Source organism: Chiroxiphia lanceolata, chromosome 4 (assembly GCF_009829145.1).
Source record: "Chiroxiphia lanceolata isolate bChiLan1 chromosome 4, bChiLan1.pri, whole genome shotgun sequence".
Classification (NCBI taxonomy): Eukaryota; Metazoa; Chordata; class Aves; order Passeriformes; family Pipridae; genus Chiroxiphia; species Chiroxiphia lanceolata.
The window spans coordinates 41220578-41247408 of record NC_045640.1 but is presented as its reverse complement, the minus strand read 5'-3'; the positions used below and the strand labels follow the sequence as shown (position 1 = coordinate 41247408).

Below are 26831 nucleotides of genomic sequence, written 5' to 3'. Positions count from 1 at the left end.
GTACTGAATTCAGATCTGTTCTAAAGCAGACTTAGTTTGTAATAGCTCAGACCTTAGACTGGATGGTTAGTTAATGAGTGCAAATGCTTCACTAAGCAGTCAGGGAATGTCAAAAGGATTGTTCTCTGGAAGTTGGGGATGTGTACACTGGTAACAGGTTTGGAAGTTAGGAAGAAAAATAAGTGCATATGGGAACATATGACTGTTCCCATAAACATAGATTTTTATGAGAATTATGAGGACAGTCCTAAACCTTTATTAAATTATAATCCAATAACTAAAAAGTCAGGAGGTTATAAATTAAAGTAGTCTGTTGCCAATAATATGAATGTTCTAATAAATATATAAAATTGCACTCATGAAGGTTTACAAATTACATCTTTGTTTAGAATTTTTCCAAAGTGGTTATGTATGGAGAGAGTTCTTAAACAACTACTTCTATTTCAACTCAGTTCTCCTTTCATGCACTTACCAGAATTATTTCTGCTAAGTTTTTGCTGAATACGTCTTTTGATCAATACCAAATTATCTCTTTCCTTTTAAAAATAATTAGAATGCCATTGTCTCATTTCATTCAAATAGGAAAAACTGCCATGTTGGTTTGGATTAATTTAATTCCCTAAGTAAAGATTAGGGAAAACAGAATCACTAAGGTCTGTGGGCATTAGGAGACTTGAGCTCCTCAATAAATATTTCTCCTAGTACTCCTCACTTTCTCCTCTCAGAGGTCAAAACCAAGGAACAAAACTAGATGTCTGGTAGGCAGCTACAAACCCAAACTTCATCCACTGCCTGAAATGTAAACTAATTGAAAAATGGAAATTACATACCGAAGGCAGAAGGTTACTTGAATACATGCTGCCCTTTCAGCTGATTAGAGCATGTCAGTACTGTGGGAATACAAAGTTTGTTATCCCTTTCTACTTTGGTTTGATCATTTGCAATTGTAGGTACTATATATGATATAAACTCTAAACTATCAGCATAAATGCCAAACTGAAGAGATGCATATTGATAGTTCAGAGGAACTTGAATCAATGTCCAGAAGTTTTGCATTCCCAGAATAACACCAAAATCCAATAGCTGGCTGCATGAAATATTAATATCTTTACATCTTGTCATTATTGATTTGCCTCCCTCAAATGAGCTAACATTTAGACTATGCTGTCTTCAAGAAAAAGAATACTTTTTATCAGTTCCAGATAGATATTTCTCACAATAGAATTATGAAGGGGCTTATTCCTGCAACACATGTATCCTACTACCACTTCTTCTTTAGTTTATTTGGTATTATTTTCTACAGTAATAGCTCACAAATTTTGACTGCACACAGAATTATCTATAAATTGGGTCAAAATGAAGCAGATATCTCTAAAAAATACCTTGGAAGTGTACTTGGCTGTAGTAATTTTTCTATAAACACATTGCTAGCTACATATTTTTGTAAAAGCTATGTAGGATCTGCTCAGCGGGATACAAAAGCAGGCAGCCAACTCCGAATAAATTTGTCATCTGAGATTCAGCGGCAAACTAAAAACTGGAGCCAATCTGAAGCCCCAGCTATCTCAGTCAAGTTTCTTATGGCTGCAAAGTTTCAGTCCAGGAAGGCCTAAGCATTTTGGTCACAACAGATTACATGAATTATAAAGAGGCAAGAGAGGAAGACTGGAATACGAAAATAATTGAGTGCTGTTTCTATTTTTACTTCACTGATTTCAATGTACATAATTGTCTTGAGAGGCTGAGTGGAGAGCAAGGAAGCCCAAATTGATAGGCTGTCCCAAACTTCTTAAAAACAAATAAAATATATTTGTATTTAAACACCACAGACTAATTGTTGAACATGTAGGAGGGAACTTTTAAAACATTCAGTTGGTGGAAATGACAGACCTACCTTCTTTTGAGATACCAAAATACATATAGAAACACAAGACTGGGTTATACCAATAATTACAGATTCTTTAGCATTCTGAGAAAATGTTAAAGTGTATGTTTACGTCAACTATTACTTTACCTGCTGTTCCTAGGACAATAGCAGTAAATGAAGGACAGTAGACAATCCTGCATGTGAATTCATATCTTCGTATATTTTAAGCACCCAGAGAAGCAGATAAATAATTTTGCCTCCTTCATACTGATTTACCAGAAAAATGGCACCGTTAAAATAGTCAAAAGGGTGACATCTACAGAGTCCAAATGGTACAAGGCATAAAATGAGTTTCCAAAATATCGTCTTTATGCTTTTACAGAACTGGAGTTAGTTGTAAAATATCAAAGTATTGACAGATGTAATGAAGTTTTATAAGAAGAAGGATTCAACTGAAAAAATATAGGTGAGACTGTAAGATCAAATTAGCAAGCATATCCCATTATTTGTTATTCAAGTCCTAATTATTTCCAGAAATTCTCCTTAGGTGCATTAAAATAATTTAAGTCACAGAAACAGACCTTTATTCACACTTGACATACTTAACTGAATAGAAAACTAAATTTTATTTCTTTTCATTTCATCAGTGGAAGCATACAAGGATATTTGAAAGGCCAGCTTAGTGCTTTAGCCTGATATCCAATCAGCTGTAATAGAGGAATTGGGAGTCAGGGGTTGGCAGAGTCCAGATTGCCCAGACCCTGTATACAGGCGTTACTGGACTGTGGGTCTCTCAGAGAAGTGTTGCTGGGGTTGAGATCTGAGGCTGCAGGAAGCAGATATGTTATCTCCGCTCTCTTTTGACAACATATGAGAATTCATTACTGACCAATTCCAGTTACTTTATGTCTTCTCCATGCCCCTGAGATAAGCAGATGCATCAAACTGAACCTCGGTCATTTGCCACTAATTCTAAAGAAAGTTCACCTTTCAGGCTTTACTTCTCTACCTCATCATTTTAGTGATACAATAATCTTGAAACTGACATAAATCTACTTACTAACTCCAATACTGTTTTTGTGTACTATGAACACATCGTTTGCACTGCATATGGATATGCTTGTGAATATGAAAATGTATCTCTAAATGTGTATTCCAAGTGGTTAAATACTTGCAGAGTTTTCTTTTTGCTGTGAAGTGTTTTTAGTTCCAAATCGTAGTGAGAAAAAAAATCAAATTCTAGACAACCATGAGAAAACAGAGAAAGGAAAAAAGGAACCCAAGTGCAACTTGCTGTTACCAAGTCCTAACTTCATTCTAACTGTGGCTATAAACAGGAAACCACTACACAGGCACAATGTGCCCCCACAAATAAACAGGCTGGCCATGGAAAATTAAATATAACCTTCCTAGTCATGTCAGTAGGTAGGAAGCCACCTGATTTGGCAAAGTAAAGATGTTATCTGTTGATAGTGCAGCCTATACAACTGCATATCCAGATGAATTAGGCTGAAAAAAATTGTTTATTGGAAAGGGAGTCATGCTTCCTATATGCTTCTTATTCATAGAATCATTAAGTTTGGAAAAGACCTTCAAAATCATCAAGTGCAGCCTTTGACAAAATACCACCATGGCTGCTAAACCATATCACTAAGTGCCACATCTACTTGTTTTTTTGAACACTACGGAGATGCTGACTCCACCACTTCCCTGGGCAGCCTGTTCCAATGCTTAACTCCTCTTTCAATGAAGAAATTTTTCCTAATAATCTAGTTGAACCTCCCCTGGTGCAACTTGAGGCCATTTTCCCTTAGCCTCTTGCTAGTTGCCTGGGAGGCAAGGCCAACTCCCCATCTCACCACAACCTTTTTTCCTACAACCTAAGCTAGAAGTGTCTTACACTGCAAAATGAGGTCACAATTTTATGTTTGTTAACTTTTATATTGAAAGGATTGAACAATTAGCAGTGACTTGGAATGGAAATTATGTCATTCATCTTTATATCTTCTAATATCTCACAGATAAGATCCGTATTTTTCTGATGTGGTCTCAGTTCTCTATATATCGAAAAAAAGAATCAAAATCAAAAAATCCCAACACATAGGGTCTTGAAGGAAATTCAGAAAGCTGTCTTTACGCAACTGCAATGTTTTTGTTTTAGTCTCTCTACTTGATGTAGTCCAAGAGATCATACGTACTACTATAAAGCTTATCAACTTTTTCCCAAGAAGCAACTTAGAATCACTTATCTAATATAAGTTTTCTAAAGAGAAATGTGTAACAATGTGTCTACAGAGAAAAGGAACAAACCCAAGCCCTACCCAGACTCTGTTGCACATGCAATTCACCTCTAATCAAGGGAGGGGCAGAGGACAAACTACAGTCCTGCTGTTTAATGGAAAGCACATGACTAATGTAGTGTGATAAGGGTGATATATACACTCTAAAAATGCTGGACCAAAGAAATGGACACTGGAAAGAGGATACTTCAACAATGCTAAATATCACAATTGGAAAATTGCTGGTTTTCTGGTTTTAGTATATTCTGTGTCCCACAATTTATACTTAGCTTATTAAAAATCACCAAGCTTCTCTTAGAAAGGCTGACTGAATCATTAGGAACCTCTCCTGAAATACAGCCATCCAGATGCTTAGGCACAGAGGCAGAGAGGGTTTCTAATTGCTGGTAAAAAGGGAAAGAGAAGCAAGATTAAAACAAGAATTTTTAAAAACATTTTTAACTACTTTCTTTTTCCTTTTTAAGTTTAGATTCTGAATGAAAAGAAAATATCACATTTTGATGAACATTTTGATGAACATTTTGAATTCTTTCTTTCCTGATAGTTCACTCACTATAAAGTTACTTTTTTTTGATTAAATAAAATACTTATATATCCCTATTGCTAGTGCCCGAAAAAAAACCCAAACCAAACCAAACCAAACAAAAAACACAAACAAAACCAAAACAAACAAACAAACAAACAAACACAAAACAAAACCAAAACCAAAACCAAACAAACAACAAACCAACCAAAAAAAACCCAAAAAAACCATTGAAAACTCCAAAAACAAACAGTTGGGAAAATTCTGACCAATTAAGCCTAGTTAAGTTTGAAAGGTAGTTTCCCTGAAAGAGATCTCTTCTGCCTGCTATTTAGTTCATATTATTTTAAAGGAAAGGATATTTGGTATACATATTTTTGCAATTATTACTCCATACAGATTCAGTATAACTCTAAAACACACTACTGGAACCAGCACACAAATAACAGTCAAACTGGTCACTTATATTAGAACATACACTATTACAATATTGCAATTTTATTTATTACAGAGGTCAAAGACTTCTCTTCCCCCTGCACAGATATTTTGTTGCAGAGCTTGGCAGGCTGATTCTTCCTGGGGTAAAACCAGCTGAACGTCTCAGGCTACAATGACAGTCTCCATTTGGTAGCTGGTTTACCTCGAGGTGCTCTGGCACAACAGGCACAGGGATGGGCTGCACTCTTCTGGCTGAGATGGACTGAGCTGATCCATCCTCTGCATATGCAAGTACCTCTTGCATATGCTGGTACTGAAAGGCTCCCTGGTGACTGCCAGGAGAAAGTTTCCTTCCCATCTAAAGGGCTGAGCTTGAAATGGGATGATAGGATACTCATAAGACTTTGGAGTTGGTGCGCTGATTCTGCTCTTGCCTTGCATAAAAGAAAGAATCTCACTGCTGTGATTTATTTGAAGGTCTTGGGTGTATTTTCTGAATATTGGGGGTAGTTTAGGGTTGTTCTGCCTGCAAGTTTATCCAAATTTTATGTAATATGTGGTTGTCATTGGGATACAGAAAATTCCATTTTGACAAATCTTTTTTTTTTTTCAAATGGCTTAAATCCCAACAATTTCAAGCCTATATTGGTTAAAGGGAAGGCCTGCTCCCACTTTAGAAGTTTTGCTACACATTCACATTTCACAGTGAACATGTCTTTCCTTTGTAATAGAATACCTATCAATTATTTATAATTATATTCTTGCACATAAAATATCCTCAAGAATTATGAAAAAATTATAAAGGTATGCTTAGCATTACAGGTACAGCTGAATGTCATATGAGGCAGAAGAAAAGTAATCAAGTTTTACATTGAATTCATCTGCATTCTGACCTATGAGGATTTCAAGCTTTATTAACAAAAAAATAATAAAAATAATCACTCACATTTAGAATTGTACCTGTAAATCAACAGTATTAGATTCAATGTTCAAATCAAAATTTCACTCGACTGCAGTTATGAAGTCATAAATATCACAGAAATAAATACAAAATACAGCAGGATCTTTCACCTTTTAATCTGTGCTAGTTGCTTAGGTAGGTAAAAACATGGAACAACATGTGGACAGCAAAGTTAAAGGCATATAGGTATATTAATATTAAAGACATTGGACATAATATCCAGAGAACAAAACAAACAAAATAAAAACAACAAACAAAAAAACCTCAACAAACCAACACAACAAAAAATGCTAAACAAGGGTAGCTAGAAAAATTATCTGTCACTGGCAATTTCTATAAAGAGAAATCGCCCCTGAACTGAATACAGTTTAGCTGCAAACATAAGTAAGAAAAGGGCAGACTCAGAGAAACGTCAGCATTTTTGTAACAGCATTATAGCAATACATTTTTATTATTATTATTATTTATCAAGAGCTATTTTATGTGCCTTGCTGACTCACTAACTTTGTTGGCTCACTTCTTTACTGAGATAACAAAGAAGGATGTATGCTCTCAGTTGAGCTTTTGTCAATCATTAACCATAGGAGCAGCAAAGCCTAGAGATAAAGCTTAAGTTAATCTTTATAATTTCACATTTTTTACATAACTGTTACTAAACATAGATCCTGTGAAGGAAGCAAATGTCTTACCTTAGGTGGAACTAGCTATTTTTCAATATACCATAATAAAGTTATACCTTACTGCACTTTTCACAGTTTACATCCATGGTTTAAATTATACTTTGATAAGATTAAAACACAAGCTAAGGAAATAGAATGAGCAGATTCAGTAAACAAGAGTCTAGAACATGCCCACTATGAACTTGGGATATATTGAGATAACTAGGAAGCTACAGATACATAAGTCCAAAGGCTGTATTGTCTCTGATGTACATGCACTATGCATGTTGTCATTTATTCCTTTGGCAACTTTTTTTTCTTTGGTACTTCTCTTCTGTTTCTTCCACAGCCCTTCTCTTACCTTTTTCACTGTATTTGACATAATTTTTTTTCAGTTTCAGTTTACTCTTGAGCTAATGAGCAGGAACATACACATGCTGCATAAATTATCGAGGAGATTTAAATAAATTAACTCCTTTATTCCCACAGCACATACCTCATCAAGTCACAAATCACTGAAGAAGCAGTGATTCGTCCGAATCTCAGCAGCTTTAAGTTAGCAAATTATGCCAGCTTACAAGAGATAATATCATAGCATAGAAGTTAGCTTTTCAATATTTAGACAATTGCAAGACCTGCCAAGAACTGAATGACAGTTAAAAGCAGCAAAGGATAGAAAAACAGTAACAACTAACAAATCATTTAATGCCTTTAGTGGTGGTGCTTCAAAAACCATATTAGTAGAATCTTCCTTGTATCTATTCACTCCAGTGTGTGAACATTTCTTTTAACACGTTGTTTGACTCATTACTCTTTTTTTAGTTATAAAAATGGAAGGACTTGTTTATATAAAAGAAATACATTAGATATATGAATATTATTATCTCATTAATATATTTGTTACTTTAAAACAAAGAAGGCCACATTCACATGATAAATCTTTCTGAACAAATGGCAGTGTGGCATAATTTTATTATGTGATGGATGAAGAAATGAAAACAAGTAGAAATTTGATTGAGACCAATGATATGTCCCTCTGCATTAAGAAAAAAAAATTAATATCATACAAAGCTCATATTTGCCTAGCTTGGCTTGTGTAAAGTAGATACCTCATGTTGTCAGCAATAGGAACAATAAATGGATTGAAGCTGTAGACACAAAGTCACAAAGTCACTTTCATAAGTCACTTTTTGACTTATGCTTTGTTTGGTCTGGTCAACCGTTTTTATGAGATCAAATTATTTCTGTCAGTTGCAAAGCTGGATTTTAATTAAAGCAGAAAGTTCAGATAATGTTTTTCCTCTTTTTTTTCTGATACTTTTTGGGTCCAAGTGTACTGTGTATAGGGCCATGTCCACAGTTCAGTTTCAGAAGTATCACCAGCAGCTGTGACATCAGCATCAGCATATAAGGAGGTACCTTGCAAAAACAGTGAAAACATATACTAAATAAAAGCAATATCATAAAGGATATTTCCACTTCACTGGCAACATTCCTTCAAGTGACAGGAACTAGCACGTAGGTATGTAGAATATCTTTGCTTTATATTTTCTACCTGTCCCATATTAATTTTTTTCTTATAATTTTACTTTACCATTTTTATAGAAAAAGAATTTATTTTTTTTTGTTGACAATAAGCAACCTAGGCTAGGAAAAAAGTGTATATATTAAATAAATAAATAAGTACAATTAAAACTTTCGAATTTTGGATTTAATTCTGTCCAGTTCTGCTAGGTTCTTGTTCTAATCTCCATTCTGCTTTTTCTAACCTCTTATGTTAAAAGCTCTGCTTGGAGAAAGATCTACTTGAAGAAATGCTGAATTTTTAATTTCTTTTCAGTCTCACATTTTTCTCTTATCTTTTCTAGGGTCGTAATACATACATTTCAACCTAACAATTAGTTTCTTATTTTCTCAGTCGTCCCACACAAGTCAACATATTTGTGGAGGAACTTTCTACAGAGTTAGTGAAATCCAAGCCACACCAGTGTAATGGATCAGCTTTCTATAGATCCCAGTGGGGCCAGAATTTCAGCTAGAAAACAAAAGTCCACAGAAACTGAACTATTTTCATACACATTTAATTGAAAGACAAAGAAAAATTACAAAACCATTGAACATCATCTCTGGTGCTGACTCTAGTAAACCACCTAGTAAACTGATAAATCATGAGACATATCATTTTTTGTGGCTAAACCCAAATATTCTGTAAGTCCCATCTGGGTTTACAGTGTTTCTATGGGTATATTTACAGCAAAACTTTTAACAGCACTTCAAAAATATTCTTGACCTTCCCTGTATTTTTCCAAGTTATTCTGATTCCAAAGCTATCAGAATTCATCATAAAGATCTGGGGTTACATCAGTTTCCAGTAAAATGTCAGCAGTTGTACCTCTGGGAGATTTTACAGTATTTTAATTGTAACCCTGCAAATAGATAGTAATGGTGAAGGCTAATCTGATTTCTCTACAAGAGTATCAACCTTTGTTTTTATTTGGGACCACCACATCTCTTTCCACAACTGCACATTCTGCTGTTTCTAGCCACCTCACAACAATTTGCTTTCATTGATGGAGAATAGTATTAAAAACTTAGTGAACAACCTATGTTTTGAAAGGTTATGTGTATTCAAAAGGTATGTTTTGTTTCCAGCTATTTTTGACATACTGGTATTTTTTAAAAGGCATTTTCCCAAAACAAAGGTCTGCCACACCTGAAAAAATACAACAGACTTGCCAGCCTCCAAGGCAGTGTGAAGCTTTCACATAACCTTTATACTAAATAGCCCCTGTAACACTGGCAGAAGAAAATGCATCCTATGGGGGTAAGAAGAGAGTTCCTACAGTTTTCCAGGTAAACTGGTGGTGTATTAGACACCCATGGGAAAGAGAGTTTACTTATTAACACCTTCCCAGTTATTTTTGAACTGGAAGGTGTAACTCTATTCTGCACCTCCAGTGCTGCTATGAAGATACCCTGCCATATGATGATGCTGAATAAAGAGTTTGCTTTTGTGTCCATTCTTAATAGTTCTGTTTAACTGCCAGATTTTCCTGAGACTATTGACAGCATTCCTGTTTTCCATGGCAAAACAAGGTAACAAGCATGGGTAGGAAACCCTTATGGACTTGTTTCCTGGCTCTCATTAGATTGGCTTAGGCACTTAAAGATTTATATCAAACAAATTCACCTCTTACTCACCACAAAAATAAAGGGTTAGTAAGCAATTTTTTTTATGTTAGCCTTGCATAAAGTTACCTGGATCAAATGAAACATAAACATATGGAATTAAATGGCTCATGAATTTTGGCCTTCAATTCAAGTTTGTTTCATAGTTTCAAGTACTCAAAAAGGATTATGTGACTTTCTCATCCACAGTACAGACAAATTGGAGGGGGTAAACCCCTATGTTCTTTAGTGTCATTGTAGATACCTAGACAGAATTTGTGTCTGCTTTTAAAGCCTTCCCAAAGTAATAATAAGATCTCTACATGGGGCACAAATCTTCTATTTTTAAAAAATATTGCATACTTTCTCTGTTTGTTACAAGGGCAGAACACAGACAGAGGACTCTGATTTGCATTGAATACGTCTCCATCAAACCAGGAAGAAGGATGTGGTGTTTTCTCAGTGTACAATGGACAATGTACAAATAGATAAACATGGCAATCTAATAATTATAAAGGTCTGTGATTTTTAATATCAAATACTTTTACAATTTTATTCTGATCGCTGCATATTTTTCCTCATAAAAGTATTGTCTTAATTTACACAAGTCTTTATACATAAGCATATATTCAGAATTAACAATTTAAAAATATTTTTTACTCTTTATGGCTTATCTTTCTGTTTAATGATAGTGATACTTCAGCAGCACTAGATGGCTCTTCTTGTATCCGCTCTTAAAAGGATGGCAGCCAGAAACTAGCCAATATTGTCAACAAGAAAAAAAAATTGCTAAGCTAGATGGTGAAGTAGCTTATATTCCAACACTTTCAATAGGACTTAGCAGCTTTCAAAAGCATTATCAACCATCAATTCTTTTACTGCTGGCTGTTCAGATTATTTTTTTCTTGTTATGCCTAATGTTTAAGGTTTTTTGATTGATATTTAATAGAGTATAGATAAAATAATCATTTACATAAATGAAAATACTACACACATATACCCAGCAATAAAAAATAACAAAAATTCTCATCAACTGTAAGCTGTTTTCAGGAAACAGGCCCCTTCTTTAACTGCACACAACTTCATTTGTATCAGTTAAGCAGAATGTGAATGATGCAGTGGCTTTATTGACATAAGGGATAGTGGAAGAATTAAACTCTGTCTATAGGAAAAGCTGTAAGTTTTGAATTCATTTTTACCTTCAGGCAGATACATAAATATTGTCTGTTGCAAAGAACAAGCATGTGTAAATCCAGACAATAAAATATTTTTCAACGGATACACAGGTGAAAGTGTTCCTCTGACTGGAACAGGTGATTCTTTGGTTTATTGGGGTAACTAATCCATCATATAGGGAATGAAGCTGTGATATGTGTAACTGTGTTTTTACTCTTAGAAAACATAAAGAGAGATTTATAATAGCTACTAATAAAATGTTTGTTGCAAAAATGATCCAGCAGAAGACACATTGGCTGTGACAAAGTTCAAATCATCTCCACACTCTCCTAATTTAGGGGAGATCCTATTTTACATATTCTATTTTTCTGTGTATTGACATGTGGTTTCATAAGCATCTATCCTTTGCCTGGTGTGGAAATATTCCTGCTTAGATCGCTACACAAAAGACCAGAAATAGCAACATCAAAATATTTTATATTTTTAAATAACAGAATTATCAGAATATTAAAAAATAAAGTTTAGAAATCCCCTTTAATTAACATGTAGCTAATGCAATCAGAAGTGACTGATGCTTTAGTTTATATAAAGGGTATTTGTATTTTTCAAACCAAGACTCTATAGAAAACAAAATCCTCACAACATAATCTGTAGGGTCCTTCAAAAGGATCTTTTTTCATATAAATTGCATCTATACAGGTTTGGTTCTCAGTGACACAGCTGTATCATTCTAATAATTATTGCTTACATCAGTATGTATCTGAATTTCAAAATTCTTGCTGCTACATTTATTGAGCTGGGTTTCTTTCTTATACTTGTTAGTCTTGTTTACAACTATGTTAATATTTCACTAGGGCTTAAAATTCAACATGATTTACAATGTGCAAACCTCAGTCTTGACTGCCCCAATGGCAATGCTATAGCCTCTGTTGCTTCAGTTTGCATGCACATCACCAGCATCCTGTAGGCAGGTACAAGAAAAAAACCTGTTGAGCTGTGCCTTTTCCTGCCACTTTCACACCCTGTGGCCTGATGTGGACTGTGCCTGCTGCGAGCCAGGCAGCAACTGAAAAGCATCAGGGAATCACATTATGTTAGATCCTTCCAGCTTCGAGTAATTAACTCAGTCCATTTTATAGAACTGGGATGATTTTGAAGAAACTTCAATGGAATATATAGACAATTCCCTGGCAATCAGTAAGTGCTGGCTTCCCTTTATTTACTACAAGTTGGGGTTTTTTTATATATATGCTTCTGATCTTTCACAAAACTCTGTACAAATGTATTGGATTCCTTGGTTTTAAGATTTCAGGGAGGCTGCTTTATAGAGCTAAATCCTGTGGGCAATTTAACACTTTCAATTTCCATTAACTTCAGAATTCCTGGACTATTTATTGTGATTTGATTAGTAATTTGGTGGTAATGTTCAGGCTTTCTCTCATATGTTTTAAACTTTCCACATACAGTTAAGTGCAGCTTTAATTTAATAACTGCTATAAATGTCCCCCAGAGCAACAGCACATTCTGCGCCCTCAGTAAAAAGAGCTTGAGCTTACATTCTTGTACGAGCCAGCAGTATTGTTTCCTTCTTAACCGCTGAAGTTACTTAACCAGTTTGACCAGGATCTAGTATCCTCCTGAGTAAAGATTTAACTACTCTATTGAGAGCAGTCCCTTTCCACATCCAGTCCGGCAAGTAAATGTTTACACTTTTTCCTAGGCAAAGCAGTAGCAGTTCATGGATCTGCCCTTCACAAACCTTGAATTAGCTTTCATCTTGCTGGCTTTTGTCATTTTCACGTTGTTTACCCTGGCTTCTATCTACAGTGACTCCCATGACAACAAAGAAGGTAATAATTTAAAATAAATGTAGTACTTTACAGGTTTTACTAACTAATATTCTAATTATAGGTTTTGTGATTTATCTTGCTGGTAGACTTACTTGACACTGGTTTAGGAATAGCATACGAAGGGCAGAGAGTAATCAGTTAAGGCATCAATAAAAGTCACAAGCATAGAAATTGAGATAAGGAATGGGAACAAGACCTTTTAGAGCTGGATCTGCTCACTCAGATGAAGCTGTGTCACACAACTGAGATCAGCACTGTAAGTAACCTCTGAGTAAGTCGCTGTTCTCTGTAGGGGAGGATTTTCTCCTGGCAGCAGTTCTGCTTCATGGTCTGAGAAGTTATAAGATGCTTAGGCTGGCAAAACTGAGGATGTTTTTGTAATCAAGGTAAATGTTTGTTTCCATTATGCTGAAGGCAAGTATTTGCTCCCTTTTAAGAGAGTGAAAATACCATTAAAAGCACAGGGGGTGTCTTTCTCCCATTCAAAAGGTTTTAAAATCTGGACCAAAAAATCCCAAGCAGATGCCCTGCTAGTTCTACAAAGGAGATTTAACACAACCTTACACCATCAGCAGAGAATTCCCTTGTTACAGGCGTAGCACTGTCACAGCCACCGTCATGCCATATAATCCCCTCCTGGCAGGAGCATCATTGGGGCTGCTGGAGCGGAGCAGGAGCAGGGAGCTCTGGCTTTCCCCATCAAAAAAGGAGCTCCTCTCTTTTTCCAGCCTCCTGCCAAGCTTCCTCAAACTGGAGAAGGTGGGAGCAAAAGGAGGTAGGGAGAAAGTGACTGAAATAAACTCTGAGGCACACAGCAATATAGGCTGTTGGTTTCTGCCATATCTGACAGTAAACAACCCTGCATTAACTTGACTTCCGTATTAAAAAAATATTTATTTTATGGGCATGTCACTGAGCAACCCTAATGGAATGCTCTTAACATTTGTGTCATATTGTAAAACTTTGGGCTGCCTAATAATTTGTGAAAAAAATAGCTAACAGCATTAAAGGTGAGGAAGTGTTGCAGTGCTTGCTTCTTGCATGTCAATTAACTTTCTTTCTTGCTCTTCTGCTCCCTTGCATTTTACATCATTTCTACGTAGAAGGGGAAACTGTTCAAAAACAGTGCATATTTCTGCAGATAAAGTGTGGTTGCCATGAGAACTGACCTCACTGGGACAGCGTGGACACAAGCAGTTTTCCCTGGGAGAAGTCTGCTGTATTGACATGGCAAGAACAGCAACTTCTCAGCTCCAAGGAGGATGGGGGAATCATGTGCTATAAGGAATGCAGTCCTCATGGCAACTAACAAATTTTGCATAGGCGTGAACTTGAAAATGAGATGTTGTTTCGCTGGTCTCTAACTGACACACTTGTTTTACGAGATTAAAAAGGGGAGTTAATGGAATCATATTGATTTTAAACTTATGCCTTCCATTGTGCAAAGACAAGGTTAGGTATCCTTCCTTGCCCTCAGCTTCCACAGTAACTTACAACAGCGGTATAGTGTGAGTAGCTTTGACAGCGTCTCCTTAGCGTCAAAACTGCATGAGAACTTCTCACTGTCCTGTTTTTATCACCACAGCCACACTTTCACTCTGCAAAGAGAAAGCTAAGTCTTCTGCTGAGCACTATATGAGAGTAGACTCTTGATGTAAGAGCTCATAGGCACCAAATCCGTCAAAAACCTTGGTGTGTCCTCATCAGGCCTGGTTCTTATGTTCCCAGTATTCAAAGCACCTTGTATGCAATGATCTTGGACAGAACTGCTGTGAGAACAAATCCCACTTACTATGCTAGTGAAACAACCCCTGAATTTAGGCAATGTCCTTCTGCAATAACAGAGCCTCAACCATGTTCGTGTCTTTTCCCACAGTGTTTTTTAAAATCTTTAGAGGAAAACCTGGAAAGCGGGGGATCTGTATGAAAGCCTGCTGCCTAAGATGCAGTGGCAACAGGGGAATAAAAACCATATACCCGCTTTGTGCTAACATTGATGGCTGTCTTGTTAGAAATGTGTCTTAATACAAAGCTAACTGAAACAGATATTTTGGTGAGATGTTCTTCATAGCTCTTTCAGCATGCTCATACAGCCCTAGGCCAGTACATTCTACTCACAGCTGAAAGGAATTTCCTTTGATTTCCATCGTACATGTTATCTGAACAGAAAAGGAGGGCTACAGAAGAATTCTAATTTATAATCCAGTTATTTCAGTTCAGTTATTTCAGTGGAGATAGTTGTACAATTGTGGGAGGATGTCTGTGCTTGTTTTATTTTCTCTTGTGGCCAGTAAGCTTGCATGTCATTTGCTTTTTCCACAACACAGAACACAGCGTGTATCCTTCAGTTATTTGTTTAGATTAGGGAAAATGAGAAACAGAAATATTATGCTGTATTTCTCAAGCTTCTAAAGCAATTTTTGAGGGAAATTGTCCCAATCTCCCCTCATATTACAGTATTTTATCATGGCATTGTATAGCAGAACATATAGTGCAAAGCAGCAGTTCCTGTGCCAGCTGAAAAGCCAATGCTCAGTGTGCCACTTCAGTGGTACAGGGTTTTCCTCCCTCAGCAAAATGAGGGCATGTTCTATAAGATTATTCTATCTTTGGGAAAATGCAATAATCCATGGAAATGTAAACACAATGTCTTCCTTCAAAAGTCTGTTTCTACCTGAGAAAATAAAAAAAAGAGATCCAAGAGTATTAATTCAGTAATTGAGGCAACTGAGATACCTAAGGGAGGGCACAGAACAAGTAGAAGGACACTGCAGAAAAATACAGAAGTGCTTCACTAGATTAGTCATAAGGAAATTTAATTCAGAAAACAAAATTTAAAATAAGGCATGTATCATTATGCTATGCATAATAGTAGCTACTGGAAGCAGTACAGAAGCCTACAGAAAACCTAGATGTAAGATCAAGAATATACTCATTGCATGTGTTACAAAACCTTTTTTTGTTGGCATTACATATTGTTCTTTACAGCTAGAGGCCTACAGGCCAGCATCTGGCACAAACTGAGATACAAGACACAGATTATAAAAGCTGACAAGAATGGAAACTGGGAATCTGTAGTCATGTGTCATTCTGAAAGAGGCAGCAGCATGTATTTCCTGCTACCCTTTTAGAAGAGGCTAAACCCACTATCACAACGAATATGGAACACAATTTTCATACTCCAGTGCCATTGTTGCTCTTATATAAGGAATAATGGTCAGGAAGCAGTCTTGATTCTTTCTTGGGTGTAGCAGGTAATCCTTGACTTCAACTTCTTGCACTATTTGATCTGTATCCTTCTCAGGAACAAAACCACAGCTTCTTGAAGAAAAGTGCAATGTGCTTTACAGAGTTTTGTTCTAAGAAATATAAAAGATGACAGATTTATAGTAAAAAGGTAAAAGGAAGCAAGACATTAATGGCTTGTGATGCATTTGCTGCCCAGGAGCGACAGCCATTAGAACAGTTCCAAGTGGAGTTTATGCAATAAATCTCCCACTGGAGGGAGTTGTCTAGTCACCATGAGCCACTAGCTCTGCTACTTGTAGAAGAATGATCCTGCAAAGACCAGAAACATGACTCCATGGAAGCCTTGTTCTCAACAGTGTCTGTTAGAACTGAAATCTCAAGTCTGAAGATTAAAGTGCCTGTCTTGCCACTCATATCTCCATAGCGTGACAAGCTATTCCAAACACAGGTGCATGCAAGGGACTTCTACTTACTTAGCATAGTTTTGCCTCAGGGAAATTTGATTTCATATGCACTAATTGAATTTCAGCCAAAGAAATTTACTGTTTTGCACTACTTACACAGCATAATCCAAATGGTGGGACAGTAAGGAAGATACCAGCAAGAAATTCTTTTTTCCCCAGAAAATTTATTTCTCCATATATTTTTTTTACAAAAAAAAACCCAACAAAAAACAACTATACATATAGTGGAAATAAAGGAAGGATTGGCTATACTAAACCACTGTTTAAAAAATTTACTTATATTAAAACTACTTAAAGTCTTTGAGATGCCTTCTTTCATACAGGCAGCCTGGTGCCTTCTCCCTTCTCACTGGTGCAAAGCCCTTAACTCTGCCACTAACACAGAAATTGGAAGGATTTTGTCTATATTCATGAAGAGTAAGTTGTGGGATTCACATAATAAAAATGGTATTTCAAAAAGCTCTAGCTACCATAAGGTAAACAGCAGCCTTCTGTGAAAGTAGAGGTGGCAAACTGACTGTGTTAAACACTGTATTTGAGTTTTTCAATGACTTCTTCCAGTGTGAGGACTTGGGATATCCTGAACTCAGTGCCTCACTACCTATACAGAAGAGAAAGTGTCTGGGTAGTTAGTTAGTAAGAGATGTGAGCTACAAGCACAGCTCTGAATTTCATTGTCTCTCCAGTCTTAGCATTTACTGTCTGCTTGATACATGAAGGCTCAGCCTTTGTGAGCATGCAGATTGAAAAGTATGCTTTTTCTACCATAGCCAGCCAAACAGGATTTTGGAGGTATGAGTCAGCTTAAAGCCACTGAATCCTGGCTGGTTTCAAATGAAGATACCCTTTTCAGGAGAGTCCATAAGACCTGATCATGAAACAGGCTCCAACGGCTGCTGCCAGTTCTCCACTGTGCAGGAGGGGTGTAACGTATTTTAAGATCAGTATTACATCTAATAGAGATCAACACAAGAATAGGACATTCTCAAAATTTAAGTCATCCAAACATTGAACCATTTGAAGACATTGAAAGTGGGAGACCATATTATAATTATGTTCTAAATTTCATTATTTAAAATGAAGCATTTAAAAATGGTAGAGAATTAAAGCTGCTATTGTGGGAGTATTTTTATATTTTGTGTTCTTCTCTGTACAACATACATATATTTCTCTTAAAAGTTATGGAGAAAACTAATAGGCCTACAGCAAGTCTTCCCACACACAAAAACATTACCAGGGTGCTTTCCAGTCACTCCCTGTCCTCCCAACAAATAGGTTTTAAAGTTTAATAACTCCTTTTTGTGGCAAAACTCAGGAAAAATAATTTACCTTTGAAAAGCTCTAGAGGGGAGGATAAAAAAGAAAGAAAAAAAAACAACCCTATGTTTTCAAACTGATGATGTGGGAGTTAGAGTGAACATTAAGACTTTCCCAGGAATCCCTAAGGAATTAGCATATATTATTTTAAGTCCTTACTGCTGTCATAGGATTGCTTTTGAATTGTGGGGTAACACTCATGGATTGGATGACTTTCTTACTAAACTCAGAAGTATACAACCATTTTCCTCTCCCTGTGAGGTAAATGTTGCTGAGATATATATATATCAGAGTAAGTGCCAGCAAGGTTAAGGAGTCCTTCCCAGAGTAAAAAAATAACAGTTTGGGTTGGAAGAAGGCAATAAATAAGATTATTCCACCAGCTCCTGTCCTCCGTCTACTAATTCTGTTTTCCCCCTTAGTAATATGACACTCTTGCACCCCATCTCTGTGAGTGGTGTCTTGAAAAGACTTTTTGAGGGCTATGTTCTGCGAGTAGGATGGAGGCTTCCCAGTTTTCTATGTATGGGAGAATTCATACCTAAAAGAATACAGAAAGAAAAGGGCTTACCAATCTCAGGGATCTTTCCTGGCTTTGTGCCCTAGAAAATGCTAAAGATATGGCAAAGCTACATGTATGAGCATGCACTCAGACTCATTTTGTTCCTAGAAACACTTGGAATGTGAGTGATATTTGAAATTAGTCCGTGCTTCTGCTTGGCTCTCATGTTCCTTTCTGTTCCCCTGAGCTCTCGTTCTACCTCTGTCTCCACAGACTGCAGGCAACTCCCATCAGGTCAGAGCTGAACTGCACCTGTGAAGTAGAGAGGCAAATGTAGAAACATAGAAAAGTGACCTTAGATGGGCTTTTGCATGACCTGGCTGGACTCTTGGAAACATACTTCAAATTTACTTTTTTCTTTAGTTCCCTGTATTCTTCACTATATAGCCTTGAATTCCAGATATATATACTGGTTTTTGGATGATAGAGTGGGAAGAAAGGGTGGAGGTAGATTTCTGAGAAAATGCCATAAATCTGTCCTCTGGTTTATAACAAAGGTAAGTTTTTGGTGCACTGATTAAAAATAAAATCACCCTTTCTCTAGATAATTTCACTACTAAATAAGAATGATACCTAAGGTTAAGCAGAAAAATTATTTTAAAAACACATTTTAAAATGTCAATAAATCCATATATGTCCTCATTATGATTAAATTACATGCAACTTTCACTAAAATACAGTCTATTAACTTCTAAACTGAAGATGTCTTTACTGCCTGTTCCAAAACAAAGGATGCTCCTGACTTCCAGAAACCTTTCCAAAAACACTTTTCAACCTGAAGGAAGATAAGAGAGTTCTAAAAAAAAACCCCAGACCCAACAATATTAAGAGATTGTTATTGTAATTTCAGTATAAGATAATCTAATGTGTTAGGAGGGGCAGGAGAAAGAGAAAATACTAGCCCTGAGTGAGGCAGAATTAAAAGTAGAAAGGCAAAATTGGGCAAAGTTAAGGCAAAAACATACATGTTTTTCAGTAATCTCTTCATATCAAAAATATCTATAAAAAATTGAAACACTGTGAGGTAATTAGTTACAAAGGCATTAGAAATTAGAATTAGGTAATCCCAAGCACCCTCTTCCATTCTACATTTCTGTAACTCTCTGTTACCTGCTCCCTCTAGAATCAGTCTACATTCCTCTTCCTGCTATGTGTGAACTTACACTCATGTATCTTAAACACAGGGTTCTTGAAAACTTCTTTCACTGTGATGCAAAGTAGCAGCACTTTCCTTGCATGTGGGACAAGTTAAGAACACCCATATGAACAGGTAGGATGGTTCATCTGGAACTTGTTATGCTAACATAAATCAGCCGTGTTTGATACAGGCCTTAGCTTAAATAAGACAAACGAGAGAGAACAATGCTATGTTATCAGGGAGAGAGCAGAGACATCAGTCTAGTAACAGCTCAAATACAGGACAGGATAATTAAAGAACAAGTTAGACAAATATTTTAATTATTGGATAACAGCACTTTTGAAGGATGCAAAACCAAAAGTGCATATTTTAAAGGTAAGAACACAGACATGTAAGGACTTTAAGACCAGTCAGTTATGGAGAAAGTACAGAACAGTAGAAGGAGATGAGGGAATAACATAAAAAGAAAAGAAAGAAAATCAAACTAGACTTCACAACATCTAAAGGCATCAGCAGTCTTCTGAGGGAATACAATATTTTTCCTAGCTGTAAATTTATGCAATAGGTCAAATATATGTTGGCCTCATTTTCTTTGATGGCAGATTGTATAGATCAGATATCAAAGTATGTTAAACTTATGCAAAGACTGCAATTTCAAAACCACTAGTGGTGGTCCAAAAGAAAAGAGCTGGAAATGGAGTAACTCCCTAATGATGAATTTCAGGATTTGAATGCTATCAAAGTAGAAACTATATTCTATTTTATACAGCTAATAAAGGTCAAACATCTGAAAAGATGGACTGGGATGCATATGAAACTGTAAAATGAAGGAAAATAGTAGAGCTTCCCAAAGGAAAAGTAGAAACCAAAGAAGTAAGTTAACACTAGAGATTGAAGAAGTGAGAGTTTTGCATAAAAATGGTTTATACATACATTTAAGCTCCTCTCACTTCCTTCTGTTATTAAAGAAAATTAGAAAGGCCCACAACATGCCAAAGTTAAGATATGTGAAAATAAAGCCAGTGAGCTCCTTATCTATAGATAAAATGCAGGGGAAAAGTCAATTTTCAGGCAATAAAAATACAAAAGTAGGGTGAGACCAGAGATATAAAAGACCAGAGATGCTGTTTAATAATCCACCAGTTCTCATGTCTAATTAATGCTCTCAGGCACATGGACACTATAGAGAAAACTGCAGACTTAAAGATTAATGAACTTACCGCACCATGGCTAAACCAGTATCAGTTTGATCCCAACCTAGAATAAATAATAAAAAAGTGGAGGCTGCAAAAAAATTAAATAAATATATAGAGCTCAGAATAAATTAGTAAGTTTATACTATAGAGTGGCACCAAGCTTTTTTTAGAAAATAGGAAGACTCTTTTAATAAAAGTAACAAGGCACATTGAAACAGGGGTAAGATACTCTGGTTTGATTTTGTTACGCATATTTTATTTTTTTAGGTTTATAACTAAAAGTATTAAAACGCTGCTCATATAATAAACTCAAACAAATAGAATAACACTCTGCTAACAGTCATAGATTATATAGATAGCTATATAGAAGTGCATTTATCAATAACTAAAGTGAACTTTTTAACAAGTTAACAAAAGTGGGAAGTAGGATACTCAGTTTATTTGTGATATTTCTTCCTATTTTACAATACTGGAAATACTTTTAAAGAAACAGAAATGCTGACAAGATTTTCAGAACTCACTATCAGACAATTCTGATATGCATACCCCCTGATGGTGGCATTCTGAAGGAAAAAAAATCATTAACAAAATTTGAATATACTTGGCAAAAAAAAATTGAAAACATAAATACACTTACAGATATTTAATGCTGGCAAGTTCTAGAAAGTTATCTGTGTGCACTTAATGGCAAACTGGATTTATGAGAATTTTTTTCAAAGCTTTAGGGTCTACAACTCAATAAATTTAAAACCAGTTACATGTGAACTGTTGCAACTGTTTCACATGCTTAGAGTTTATTGATTTTTTTATTTTGGCACAGTATATCAGGGATATAAAACTAAAGATGGTTTGAATACAAACTTATGGAATGTTAGACTTTGATTTTATAAGCTCAGAAAATGTGTTAAGATCTTTTCGCAATTTCAAAAAATTCCCTCCTACCAATCATACTAATGAAATAAATATTTGAAAAAATGTAATTTTTTTTTTTACTTATTTTAAAGAGCAGTACTTAAACCACACTAAAAACCAACCAAATTGTAATCTCTCATGGTAATGAAAAATTATTCCTTCTGCTACCATGACGTGAGGTTTTAGTTATGCTTTGGAATCAGACTTGCTAAAAAAATTCCAAGCTCTGAAATTTTTTCAACTGTTTTTAGTGGGGAAAACAGGTAGTTCTATGCACATATGAAATGTATTCACTGCTAAAAAGAGAAATGCTATTTGACATTGGTCTGAAAATATTAATTACTTTAATTAATTCCATTAATTCAATTATTTAAATTTCCTTCTTCTTCCAAACAATCATGACACAACTTTCAGTCACAAGCAGCTTGAAATGAAGAGAGGAACATTCTTTATCTATTCCACATCTTTTCCACTGCCTGTAGAGTTAATATTCTGATTTTGGTTCACAGTTAATTCTAATAAAAAAACCAAGAACTTGGGAAACACACAGATGGCCACACACTATAAATTATACGGTTGTCTTACGTGGGTGGTATGTAAAACATTGCTTCTTCACTCCCTTATATCAAGCCTGAAATCAGAAGGCACTTGGTGCTGATACACCTTTTGCATTTTCTATTTTTAATTTATGTAAAAATTTTATTACTTTCAAAAATAAGTCTTCTCAATTAGGAAAACTTTTATGTAACATAATCTCTCCAAAATCTAAAATGTTTTCATTAATGATAGCTTTATTCTCTCCAGAGGAAAACTATGCACAGGAAGGATACAAGAAAAGGAGTAAATCCAAGAAGAAAAAGAAATGTTCAAGTATGACTGAAGTGGTTTAGAATACTACCCAGGTCCACTGTTGGAAACACTTCTGAAAGAGGCAGCTCTGGAAGCTGGTCACCTGAAGACAGTGAGAAAACGGATGTGAGAAAGGAAGGACCTGATCATCCATCAGACGGAATCCAGACGTGACAATTAGAGTTAATGAACCACGACCCATGAAGCTGCCTCAGCACCTTTTTACAACCCCACTTCATGGCCTTAATAAAAGTACCAGGGCTTATTTTACAGAGCACATCTGCTCTAAATTCTCAAAGGAGAAACTCTGCATTCAGAAGTTATGTTTGGTTTCTTCATCACTTTTCAGTCATGTATAAAGAATATTTAACAGCTGTGTATTTACTTTTCTATCTGTTCAGTCAACAGAACATAGGAAGATAATGGTTTTTTGTATAATAAGACTGCATTGTTATAATAGTTATTTAGTTACATTAACATAATAAGCTGCTGAGGATGACTGAAAAGTACCAGGCAATTTTTTTTGTTTTATTTCTCCAATGTAATGGTATGTATATGCAATATTGCCTTTGATTTCAGATATTTAGAAATAGTGTGCTCTACAAAAATCAGGTTGATTTGCTGCTTTTCAAATATGCCTCACTCAGCCTTGGTACTGAAGTCTTCAATTTCTTCACAGAGCAGGTATGGCTAAGCAATACCTCTTCCTCCCCTAAGTCCAGAAGATCTGCTGAACTTCTAAGCCTGAGGTTGAAACTGGTCTTTCTTGCCTTACAGACAAAGGATTTCTGCAGTTATCCAGTTTTTGGATCCTACCCATTTCCTTAGGTCTCGACTACCAATTCCATACCCACATTGCTTCTTCTGTCCAGAAGCAAAAAGACGCCAAGGGGAAGGACAAAGTAGCTCATAGATTAATTGTTAGAAGACTCCCTTTGGCATAGTAGGAGATGACTGGAAGAGCTCTGGGATGGACTTTAAGGAATAATATATACAGGAAAGAAGTCATTTTGTTCCTCACTGCAGTAACATTAGTGAAAATATGACAAAATTGACCCTGTTGCATCACAAAGCTTCAGATGGCAGTTGTTGAGAAGCCTGATTATGATGTATTGCTTTCAGATTGTCAGTGTTTTTCAGGAAAGTAAAGAGAATACCTTCTTTTGATATTAACCACTAATTTAAAAATTAATCAATCTGCATATTAATCCACGACTGAATAAATGCTAGAGTCATTTGTCAGAAGGATAGTATATTTTGTCATGACATCATTGGTCAGCCAAGTCTGATATGTATACAGTGCTAGCACAAAAATTATTTTCCCAAAACAAATCAATTCCCTATGAAAACTGATATCTAAATTACCATTGCTTTTTGGTAATGGTAGACAATTCCAGGAACACTTGTCCAGTTTGGCCCTTGTCAAAGCCTCCTATAGTAAAATATATAATTCTTCTCTTTTTATAATAAGCAGAAAATATCAACACGTTCAGGAGACATTCTGCTTTGTTTGTAGGAACTCAGTGGGAGCCTGTGCCTCACATAGACTTTGACACTGAGTTCCTGCAGCTTGGTTCAGAAACCTGTGAAGGCAAGATAGTAAGTGCAGAGCAAGAGCTCGGGAGTGGTGTCTCATGGCCAGCTGCATTCCAATTCCCTCTTCTTAGTGAGTTAAAAAGTGATTGGTCACATCCTGCTTCTAGGGAAGAAAAAGACCCTCAGCAGCCAGTACCTGTTTAACTCTGAACTGAAAGAAAACCACCATTCAGAAGAGTCCAGTTTGGTCTTGCACATGGAAACGTCTGTGGTGCAGGACTTCATTGGTAGCTGTTGTCTTTCAAAGGAAGTGGCTCACAGAGCTTTGTATTAAAATTTTTTTCTATACTTTAAATACAGATTAAATAATAAACCACTTAATTTTATTCTAGTAAAGTTTTCTCAAATAAAATTTAAAAAAATGTCTTACATTGTTTCAAATGGCTTGGTAATAAAAATCCCTGAAACTGTTACTCTTAGTGTATATACTATTGATAAGACAAGTTCAGGTTTATCTTCTTTCCTTGTTTGTTTGGTTTTTGGTATAACCTTCCTAGAGCTCATTAAACATATTGAAATCACAGTCAAACTAGTGAAAAAATAATATGTGAAGCTTAAAAACTAGCAAAATTTAAAAATTATTGAAATAGTGTTTGCTATAAATACCTTCTGCCTTGCTTAAACACCAAATTATTTTTGCAAATTTGCGTTCAGAGAACATATACACCATAGTGAATAAACCACCCACAGACTGAATGATGTTTTAAACACCCACTACTTTAATAATTTCCTTCAAGCCAATTCTACTTCAGTAACTAAAGAACATATAACATAACAGAAGAAATAATTGGTTTTAACTTCAAGTGTCATATAAAAACATTTAATGGAAGATCTCTATGTAAACAAAGCTTTCTATGAGAAAATGCTCTACTAGACATTTGTGGTTTCATGAGCTGTTTACAAGTCATTCTATTCTAACACTTTTTATTTAAAAGTAACAGGAAATTGTATTTTGTCATAAACTTTGTTTCTTTGGGTTTTAATTAATTTAATTATTTTTTAAATTATTGTTTTGATGACGTTTAATATACAAAGCAGTCATTTTGATTGAAAAGAAAACACTGTTCCTCATTCAATATTCTCATCCAAAATAACTCATGTTTATAGGGAGACACCGCAAGGAAAAAAAATATTAGGTGTTGACTCAAAGATACGAGAGCACTTAACTCAGAATTGTGCCTTGGAACAGCCAGATCAGGCATGAACATTCAATCCTTCTTGGCAGTTACAGTCCAAGTTTTTGTATACATTCTAACCAAAACTAAAGTGAACTTTCCAGTTTCTTAATTAATAGAAGATATACAGAACCAACCTCCCAGCACAGTACGTCTATTGAAAAATGTCATGTGTACTAATTAAATTACAGTATTAAAAAAAAAAAAAATCTATGTGTACCTTCTTGATCCATATTTTCAGCAGCCTATGTCCTACTTTCCTTGCTAAGTGAGTCATATCTTTAAGAAGATTTAAAATCCCACTTTGAAAGGGAAGAGTACAATAGGACTGGGAACCAGGTCATTCTGGTATAGGCAGTAAAATGTTGCCTTACAATGAAAAGAGGTGTAAGTGTAAAAAAATACTGTGTTCTTATTACTAAATTACTATTGCAAACAGAAGCTGTCATTAGGCAGAGACGTTTTTCAACTTTGTCTTGAAGGCTCTCTTAGGACAAATACTAGAAAGAAATTTCTGTCTGCTTGAGGAGATCCTCTGAACAGATCACCATACACTTTCTTAGTGAAGAATCTGATTGCAAAACTGTTTAAGCTGAACCATGTAGAAACTACTGCGAAATGAGAATATCTACAAAGGAATTGTATTACTTTAAAAATATTCCACAGTAAATCAACTTAGCATTCTTGTACAGGCAAAGACTGAATCTTTCCCAGACATGTTGGCAGATACCACTATACAGAGATAAAATCACTTCTTACGTTATTGCCCAGTCACAACAAACCTAATTTTAATGATTTGTAGGTATAAACATTGGAACATTGAAGGTATCATAGAATCCTCAACTAATTACTTACCTAACTGTTAAGAAACAGGAAGCAGCTATGCACACACAGTTAAAGAGGCAGAAGGCCTTGATGACAGTTACACACTACTGGACTAAAATTCTGTGCTGTCTTCTGTTATTATGCACAATTCAAAGATATTTTTCTCATTATGCTCTATTACATTCTGTAAGAGAGCAACACCTTGACCTACCACCTTGAACAGCTGTACCTTTTCCTGCAGGTAATTTCAGCCCCTGCTGAGTATCCTCCTTCTCCTGCCGTATTAATACCATTAATTCTGCGACATATGGTAAAGTTTTTCAGCTGTAGAGGACCCAAGTAAAGATCCTGGCATGAGACAAGTCTTTCAAATGATGTAAATCCAGTTTTGTTGAAGTCAGGAAGATTTTTACAGTTGAATTCAGTTAGGGAACAACTTAGACTTCCTAGCCCATTTCTACTCATGTCACACGTTAGGGAAGAGAATCTGCAATTTTGGAAGTGACTTGTTCAGCTTAATGGCCACATCCTCAGGACTGAAGTTAATTAATTTTTTATTAAAAATTCCCATAAGAGTGATTTCCTCATAAGGGAAGTAACCCTTTC

General features: G+C 35.6%; 1 protein-coding gene and 1 long non-coding RNA gene across 4 annotated transcripts; one reads left to right on the top strand and one right to left on the bottom strand.

Moving 5' to 3' along the window:
• Positions 1-7638: 7638 nt before the first annotated feature.
• LOC116786318 lies at positions 7639-13058 on the bottom strand. Its single transcript, XR_004356878.1, has 3 exons — positions 12649-13058; positions 8734-8783; positions 7639-8167 (listed from the first exon to the last, which is right to left on the bottom strand). It is a non-coding gene; the product is annotated as an uncharacterized LOC116786318 (long non-coding RNA).
• Positions 12005-25609, top strand: SMIM31 (small integral membrane protein 31). Of its 3 annotated transcripts, none has more exons than XR_004356877.1 (3): positions 12005-12289; positions 19719-19804; positions 22585-25609. XR_004356877.1 is itself a non-coding variant. In XM_032686818.1 (3 exons), exons 2-3 carry the CDS (start codon positions 12831-12833, stop codon positions 22668-22670), a joined length of 198 nt encoding a protein of 65 aa, XP_032542709.1. In that variant the 5' UTR covers positions 12005-12289; positions 12813-12830; the 3' UTR covers positions 22671-25609. The 3 variants fall into 3 exon arrangements, 1 of the variants encoding a protein (XP_032542709.1); XM_032686818.1 differs by lacking the exon at positions 19719-19804 and adding an exon at positions 12813-12942; XR_004356876.1 differs by lacking the exon at positions 12005-12289 and adding an exon at positions 12829-12942.
• Positions 25610-26831: the final 1222 nt, after the last annotated feature.

Excerpts from the sequence above, each read along its gene's own strand:
- SMIM31 (XM_032686818.1), top strand. The coding sequence starts at position 12,831 with ATGGATCTGCCCTTCACAAACCTTGAATTAGCTTTCATCTTGCTGGCT. Across the intron at positions 12,943-22,584 it reads CTCCCATGACAACAAAGAAG|AGGAAAACTATGCACAGGAA; the intron begins GTAATAATTTAA and ends TATTCTCTCCAG.